The sequence below is a fragment of the Mizuhopecten yessoensis genome, unplaced genomic scaffold (genome assembly GCF_002113885.1).
Source record: "Mizuhopecten yessoensis strain PY_sf001 unplaced genomic scaffold, ASM211388v2 scaffold9465, whole genome shotgun sequence".
NCBI lineage: Eukaryota > Metazoa > Mollusca > Bivalvia > Pectinida > Pectinidae > Mizuhopecten > Mizuhopecten yessoensis.
Window position 1 is genome coordinate 98330 of NW_018408061.1, and position 9746 is coordinate 108075.

The 9746-nt window shown below is 36.5% G+C and overlaps 1 protein-coding gene across 1 annotated transcript in view; it reads right to left on the reverse strand.

Annotated features, from left to right (window-relative positions):
- LOC110458162 (alpha-L-fucosidase-like) overlaps nucleotides 1-3123 on the reverse strand; it is a 32604-nt gene extending 29481 nt beyond the window's left edge. Inside the window, exon 1 of the mRNA XM_021509767.1 lies at nucleotides 2765-3123. Within this exon, the coding sequence (XP_021365442.1) occupies nucleotides 2765-3114 (350 nt within the window). The 5' untranslated portion in view covers nucleotides 3115-3123. The remainder of the gene's footprint in view (nucleotides 1-2764) is intronic.
- Nucleotides 3124-9746: the final 6623 nt, after the last annotated feature.

Below are 9746 nucleotides of genomic sequence, written 5' to 3' on the forward strand. Positions count from 1 at the left end.
CACCGTTTATTAAATATTAGTTGTGCAAAAAATGCTTAAATTTGAAGTGCAACAGAATAATGTCCGAAATTGCCACATTTTCCATACATTATTATACACATTCTGAGAAATGCTTGGTCAGAAATAGCTGAAATTTTGTGTCAATATCCAACAACCTAGTCTACAAATTTTGAACTTAAAACAAAAGTTTTGCAATGACGTGTGTTATTGTGAAGCCTCTAGATCTATAACATTCATCTTTTCTACCTGGGCCCTTTATTGTGTTTTACCCGAGTGTATGTCGGGGATAGAGCCAAGGCGGAAGGACAGAAGGATGGAAGGACGGACGGGTACAATGCAATCAACTACCATATCCGCTCAGCCCCCCGAGAATGCACCGACATCTGTATGTTGCTGTCTAATGGTGGAGGATAGCCACTGTGTCTTCTATAGGATTTCAGCCTATTCAGTACTCACTAAATCAGTATATTTTACAAACAAAACACGACTTTTTCCAAAAGATAAGCCTATGCCTATATGCTGCTTTACATTTGAGGTTTTAGCTATACTTACAAATCGCATCAGCAGCACCGCTTCGTTCGTCAGAAATGGCGGTATTAACGTAGTAACATGGCAGAAAGGGGCCCCGGTGAAAAGTTCCGTTTACTTCGGATTCGCGGAGACGCTTGTCAGAATTGTATCCAACGTATAATGAAGTTGTACAATAATATAATGAAGTTGTGCAACATCATGACGTTTGTGAATAATATGATGACGGAATGGTATAATGATAAAATATCGAATAACATAACGATTACACTAAATCATATAATGACGAAAGAATATACTATGATGTTGAAACTAAATAATATAATGATAAAGTTCAATCATATATTGATGAAATCGAATAATATAACGATACAACCAAATCATATCACGACAACAGCGTATAATATAATGGCGAAACCAAATCATATAACGATAATATCAAATCATGTAATGATAAAATCAAATAATATAATGATGAAAGCTTACAATACAATGGAAACCAAATCATATAATGATAAAATCAAATCACATAATATCAATTCATATAGTATTTTTATGCCATATGTGACAGCTATGGCGTTCCATAAAGAATGGTAGGATTTTGGGCTAAATTGACAAAAAACAACCAGAATAAATTAAGCAATAAACCGTTAGCAATTTTATCAAATTATGAATCATCATGGCTAAATATGTGAAAAGTATTTTTGAAGAATGCAGTCTGATACATATATTTAATAGTCAAGAGTTTCAAAGTATACATGGGCTAAAAAGTACCATATTTTATAAACTAAAAGGAAAATTTATATCAAACTGGAGAAATGAAATGTATACTTCTACGAAAGGAACCAATTATAGACTATATAAGTACGAACTCTGTTTAGAAAAGTACTTACTAGAACTCCCTCCGAAACTAGCCAAAGTGTATTGTAAGTTTAGAACATGTACTACTAAGTTACCGTAGGTGGTCCAATATACCACGTGAAAATAGAGTATGTAGTTTATGTTATTTAACAGAAATTGGCGACAAATTTCATTATCTGTTTACATGTACACATCAACCAATTCTCAATAGTAGGCGAAAACATATGTCCAGATATTATTATGAAAGACCAAACACATTTAAATATCATACATTATTCAAATATGTAACACAACATGAATTGACATCATTGGCTAGATGTATTACCAATATTGATGACATAATTAATTTACAATACTAATGTCCATCCTGTTCCACCATGTATTATTGCCACCCATTTGTATATATGTATTCTCTACACTGTGTTGTTTATGAGAATAAAACCATTGTCATTGTATGAAAAATAATGCATATGGCTTGACAAAAGTTACATTGTTTTAGTTTAATGTCATACATATTGTTTTTTATATAGTAAAGCAGTCTCCTTTAATAATCAAGTTATTATATTCGAAACTTATAATCATAATTGTATCTATATTCATAATAGTGTGATTTATATGCAATATTTGTGATGAACATTGTTATTTTCATTCTTATTATAACTACTGCTCAGTGGGTAAGTTTGTTTTTAGTTTAAGAGAGTAGCAGTGCATACATGTATCTCTCACAAAGAGGTTATACGTACTGCTGATAAAACGATTAACCTAGATTTCCCCTTTTTGGAACAGCCCCAGCCCCCCATCCTCAGCCCCCATCGATATACAAGGCCCCATCCCATGCCCCATCCCAACCCACTACCACAGATGCTGCTCCGTATTTATTTGAAACAGCGTTTAAATTTCAATACGTCAACAGTTTTGGTACATAAAACGCTTAGGGCCTATGTTTATATCTCTACACGTTATTCTTTTAAAGACATGTTCCTTTTTGTAGGTCCCACCAACCTGCATGCCGCCAATTAACAATACAATATGAATTCCTATTTTACGAGGATTTCCTTTGCCTAATAAGGTTGAACGTGTGTAGTCCTCTAAACATTACTTCCATATTTCCCTTTTTGTCTCCACCCATCCCCCACCCCTAAATAGGCCTCAACCTTTCAATTTAAAATTAACACTTATTTCCCTTTTTCGGCCTCGCCCTTCTGCCCCTTAAACTAAGTTTGCCCTTGGATTCGAAATACGTGTCAAAATGTATGATCCGTTTTCAAGGAGAACTTATTTATAGATTAACACGTTTACCCCCTTTGGTGCCTCCAACGCAAATATGCAAATTACTTAACAACATCTACTTTCACTTTGATCCTGTGGTACTTACCCTGCCCCCGACTTGTCCAGGACTTCCGCCCATTTGTTTGCGTCGAACCGTGATGCAGTGAACTTGGGCCCGAAGTCTGGGTAGGTGAAGCCGGGTGGGTAGTTTGCCTTCATAAACTCGATACAGTCGTTATACTTAGCGCCCTGCCAGTCCCACCAAAACCATTCAGACCGAAACGCTGGCACGGAGAACACGCCCCAGTGGATAAACACTCCCACCTTGGTACCATCATACCAGAGGGGGAGGGGTCGAGTGTCCAGGGAGTCCCAGTCCGGGGTGTAGCGTGCCCCGCCCACACATACACCCAACAGGACTAACACAGCTATCAGATGTTTACAAACAGTCGCCATCTTTATCTGCCGTCACATGACAAATATGTAACAGGTGTATGATACAGTGTATATACGTTTGTAGGTGGAAGTTTTAGTGTCACGGAAAGAAATACATTTAATTTTTAATATCACGTACTAGAAGCTCACAGAGTACCGTATCACCAACACACTAAGTTTTTGGAGTTGGAGGCTATTGTGACATTGTTTAATTCATGTAACATTTCACGAGTTATCTCCCCTCATACATGTATGTCCCCTCGTCAATATATATTTTTTCATCAGATATGAAATTTATCGGTCGCGGAGTTTGAGGTGATAGACAATTCTTGATATCGAATTAACATAACATTTGTTGTTAAAATTGATGCTTAAACTTCTACAGCAAATTAATAATTTACCGAAAGTATCGTTCATTTAGTAACATCTGTAGTTTGTATCAAGGTCATGACATCAAGATCATTGGTGTAGTATATATATTTGTGACTCAATATATGCAGTCAATATCTCTGTCATATACACAGTAATCACCAAATTACCTTAGCAGATTATAGGACGTTAAACGATATAAAACCAACCCAAACTCTAAGTTGGTCGAATACTCCAGGTCAGCATGGGAAAGACTGCAAATTAAAAACGAATTTCAGCTACCTGTATAAGGGTTTATTGTCTGTTCAATAAATGGATAAATCATATTATGCATTTTTCAGATTACTCACGAAGTATACATTATATGCAACACTTTTCTTAAACTAAATAAGATCGAAGGGGGACAATACAAAAGATAACAGAAGTTTGGGAGGAGACACGGGCACTATTGTCTTCATCATGTTAACAGAAAATACAGTTTTGTGCATTTTTTGTAAAAAAAAAAATGAAAAAATGCAGATACAGCCTAATTGGATCTTCAGCTTTTTATTTTCATTTTGATTATTATTGTTTTCTTCCAAAAACTTTAACTTTTACAACATACCGTTGTTATTAATAACAAATATCATGAACTCGCAGACATAGACAGTCATTTTCTCACGTTTCTTCTATATTAACTTATGGATACATTGTTTTGTTAGACAGGAGGGAAATAAAACAAAAATGTAAGGTAATAAAAGGAAGTAGCATGTGCCCACACAAAATCACAGTTAATTGACGCTGCAAGTAATAAACTATTAAATAATTTCATTCAAAGAGAGAGCCGTTTAAAATCGTTTTGGAATTCGTTCTGCGGAGTTTGGTTATTCATTGTGTTCATAAAATGAAAACTGAATGCTTAGTTGTTTCGATCGGTTAACAGTACAGTTTCTACAACATGTAAATTTGAATGTATGTTGTACAAATTCAGCCGGTACAGTCAGTCTATCCCCAGACACCACGGGATGACAGAGTATACAGATTTGTATTTCACTAAGACACACGCTAGTGTGACCTTGCATGTGACATAAGACGTATATTACACTGAAAATAAATCTCTAATCATTCTTATATTGGGACAATTGGAATGATAGTTTGGAATATCCTCAGTTCTGATTAGACATATTGGTTGGTTCGTGTTTACAAGTAAACAAATAACAATATTCTTTGCCAATCTCTTCGAAACACAGATTATATTCTTGGCGAGAAATACCAACCCAACGTCTGGCCTCTATGTGCAGTTGTATCTGGTATGTGCAGGGTGTTTAATAATATAAACATTGTGAACATTGTGGAAATTAAGTCCCATTTAAAATTGAATTTTAAAAATTGAATATCCCTGTCCTCTTGAACGTAAGCATACCTATGTAATAAATTGTACACTAAATGTACATTATTAAGTATCGCATTGTCAAATCATAAACATGTAAAGCGCTTTAGAGTGGCTTATGTTAGCTAGATAGGGCGCTATATCAAATGTTGTATATTATTGTTATTTATTATTACATGTCTATATTAAACTGACCATACTCTTTTAGGCGATCATTTTTGCCGCTTGTAATAATTTTGGAAACTGTCATAACTTCAACACCGCTTTTCAAAAACAGCCATAACTTACAATATTCGCCGGGCCGTCGCTATTACCACCCGAGTGTCAATAGCCACGCCGCGCGGGCCCGGCGCTATTACCTAGCCACGCCGCGCAGGGCCGTCGCTATTACCACCCGAGTGTCAATAGCCACGCCGCGCGGGGCCGTCGCTATTACCTAGCCACGCCGCGCAGGGCCGTCGCTATTACCACCCGAGTGTCAAAAGCCACGCCGCGCGGGGCCGTCGTTATAATCACACGAGTGGCATAGTGGCTATTGACACTCCGGTGGTAATAGCGACGGCCTTGTAGAAACTAATAAACTGATGACTCAGAAATTATTTTTTAATTTGTAACATTACCTGGAATATTTCTTAAGGACGGAGTGTCTTTTTCTTTAGAATTGGTAATTCGATTAAGATCCTTTTCAATACTACCAGTTCTATTCTTGAGAGGAACTGAAGTGGCAGTTTTCCGACATGGATTTTTAATACTTTACATGTATGTAAATCCAATACGTTTCACTACCGGCACTAAATGGTCTCTATTCATTGAGCTCTCTATCTTATTTCACTGAGTGGCCGATAAGTGTATAACGTAACGAATTGTATTGTCGTTTTGTTGTAAATTACGTATGATCTGTGTGTATACACAGTATACAAGTCAAGGAGACACGTACTCTAGGTAGTATAATGACAGAAATGAGAGACTATACAGGAATGATTCACATGGACCTGATAGTTCGTTACAGCTACATATAGTCCTAAATTGAAATGTTCAGAGTAATACTACATGTTTATGGGTTTGAAACAACCTTCGGTCAAACTTCCACCCCAGTGGTGATAGATACAAGTGGTTTTACCGAAAGTTGTTCTAAACCCCTAAAATGAGTAAATTACTCTTAAACCTCAGTTTAGGTCAAAATATAGCTGTAACAAATTCTTGAAGAATTCCCAAGTCCCTGCGGAATGAGTCACGTACGCGTGGTCACGCTTACATTAAAGTGGTTTCATAATTCGCCCATTGTACATGCCATGGTCAACATCAGCTTTAAGGCTAAACGGGATTTTGTGGTCAGAGGTTGTCGGCTTCTTCAGTCCTAGCAATGCCGTATACATATAATAATAGTTATTAAATATTCTTAATCACTTATACCTAAAGTATAAACATAAGTAACAATTCTTCGTAAACACGTCCGTGGAACACTCCATGATTCAAAATAGTTTCCAATTAACACGTTATGGTTCAAAGTAAGATTCGGTATAATACGGGAATAGTAATCAAATATCAAAAAATTTAGCATGAAGTAAGTTATTACTGACATTTTAGGTATGAATAATGTATTATTGCCTATTACATCAAATCGACGCGAAGAGGATACTTCGTCAGTATGTCTTATTTTGATTATTTACAACTATAATTATCTGTATATTTTCTGGGATTATCAAGCTAAAAAAATAAATTGTAGAAGAAAACAAGACTTACCCAATAAAGGTTTCGGTAGCTGACAGAGACTTACATAATCATAGACATAAGGTGGCCGTATAGATACGTGGATTAATACCTGTGTTTTTATATTTTTTTAGTAAACATATACATTTGTAAATGTTTCAGCCGAAATTAATAATCGTGACGCGATTCGCAAATAGTCACTGATTCTGATCTTGTCATGACTGACTGTACATGTAGCACCGCGGATTCGTGCACATATATGAAAAGAACTTACAGATGTGAAGCCATCGGAAAACGTTACTTTTTCAGGCCCAGACACCATTTTGAAAACGAGTATATGGAAGTCACAACAATGTACGATGCACACTGAAGGTTTAATTGTACAAACAGAAAGAGACACCTTTCAACGTTCTTTTCAGAGTTTTAATGCAATGAATGCCAACTATTTCCTTATTTTTTAAAGTGTGTCAGTGTTGGGCGGACAGAATTGCCGAATCAGAATAGTGGTAGGTTTGTCATTGATGAGATATGTGTTAATAATAATCCTCAGAGTAAAATGGTACAAATAACTCAAGCAAATAAGTAAGTCGGGATCACGATGAAAGTTTAAGTGAAAACCAATTTACTGATGACTCAGAAATACATTTTTAATTTGTAAGGAAAAATGAAATTATTTGATACCTGTTAGTTTAACAACGGAATCTTGTTTTTTAAGGGATTTGTCTTGGCAGGTCACACATAGACTTGTTCTCCACTGCACTGAACGATCATAAAGATCCAGTTTATTTTGCGAGCTTTTGCAAACGTCTGTTTCGTTTGTCAAGTAGATACGACTATAGACCGCCGCTGGAAACATCTCGCTAAGCTACAGTGTCTACTCTAGACCGCTGGAAACATCTCGCTAAGCTACAGTGTCTCGACTATAGACCGCTGGAAACATCTCGCTAAGCTAGTGTCTCGACTCTAGACCGCTGGAAACATCTCGCTAAGCTAGTGTCTCGACTCTAGATCGCTGGAAACATCTCGCTAAGCTAGTGTCTCGACTCTAGACCGCTGGAAACATCTCGCTAAGCTACAGTGTCTCGACTCTAGACCGCTGGAAACATCTCGCTAAGCTAGTGTCTCGACTCAAGATCGCTGGAAACATCTCGCTAAGCTACAGTGTGCCGAATCAGTTAACTTTGTCTTGTCAGAAATAATAATACTAGGTTATTAAATACGTGTATTTTGTCAAAATCTTCAATTTAATTGCTAGCTCGGCATATTTTGGAAAGACATTCTGGATAGACCATGGTCTAGATAGATGTGTAGAAAATAAAATAATCAAAAGAGAAATCATATCAATTCAACTGTCTGATATCCAATCAAGTTTTCAATAAACAGAAAGAGAAAAGGAAATTATTCCCAAATATGAAAGAAGAAAAAAATCGCTGAATCATCATTTATGTTTTGTTAGATATAATAACACTAACCAAATCGTGATCTCCCATCAACATTTCATTGATTTATTTAAGTTATTTGGATAATACACATGTATTATTGTTGACCATATTTATAAATGGTCACTAGTCCAGATATGTAAAATATTTAAAGTGACTCCATGTCTAGCATGTAATCAAAAACGCAAGTACAGCTTCATGTATGTAAATAAAATTCCACAATTCAGTCATTAATCCTCTGGTCTTTTAGGGTTTGGGTCTAGGGAGATTGGGCAACCAATCCAATGGCGCAGCTTCTCGTTACAATAGCCTACACCGAGCATGTTATATGTGTAGCATTTAATTCATGTTTCGGTATGATTGGTATGTTTCGTTCTCTTCAAACTTGCCAGCGTAGCACTTCACAGTACAGAGTTGTATTTATATTATTTGGAAATTTAAGCATACGTTTGTTCATGAATGTACTAAATCATTTATCATACAAATCCACGAGGGTCCTTCTCAAGCCCATACATTTGTTAATAAAATGTATAGAGTAAGCCCGACCTACACGAGAGGTCACTCGGCTTAGCCCCTAATACCCTAGGTACACACCGCGGTACGGGGACAATACACAAACGCGACTCAAATCGATGGCCAGAATCAATACAACTTTTCACCAATTAATAACAAAATATTGATCTCCAGACAGGTACATATAATAACATCAATTTGGTCTTAAATGTCTCGACAACGAAACCATTGATATGTTTATAGGTATCTGGAGTGGAGGGGATGATAACGTCATTATATCGGTAATCCGTCACAAAAAGGGTATAGATCAGTGACGTCACAAGTCAATCATAGCCATCTAAATCGGGGAGGACGTAAATATAATGGACAGTTTTATCGACTCTCAGAATATCATTTATGTGATAGAGGTACAACTCAATGGATTTGTCTTTAAAGAAATAGTTCATTTGTACAACAGGTTATCATGTATATATATATTCAGCTCAATCTGTATGATGTCAGATGATGTCCTCTCGTCTCGCCTAACGTTATCTTCATATACATTTATGCACCTGTCAATCCTTTCATAATTTAATATATATATATGCATGTACATGTACCTCATGTTACACATATCCATGTGTCTGAGTGTTGGAAATACAATCTGAAATCTGAAATAAGTTGTCATCCATTGATCCATTACAGAGGTAGTCTATATTATACTTAAAGGTATAACAGGATAAACGTATATATACATGTACATACACATCCCCTCCCCCGTACCATTGAAGTACTCCGTATACGCCCGTATAGGTATAATGGGTACACATATATATACATGTACATACACATCCTCTCCCCCGTACCTTTGAAGTACTTCGTATACGCCCGTATAGGTATAATGGGTACACATATATATACATGTACATACACATCCCCTCCCCGTACGTTTGAAGTACTCCGTATACGCCCGTATAGGTATAATGGGTACACATGTATATACATGTACATACACATCCCTTCCCCCGTACCTTTGAAGTACTCCGTATACGCCCGTATAGGTATAATGGGTACACATATATATTCATGTACATACACATCCCCTCCCCCGTACCTTTGAAGTACTCCGTATACGCCCGTATAGGTATAATGGGTACACATATATATACATGTACATACACATCCCCTCCCCCGTACCTTTGAAGTACTCCGTATACGCCCGTATAGGTACATTGTATATAGGGTAATGGGTACACATCACAACCAAGTCATTT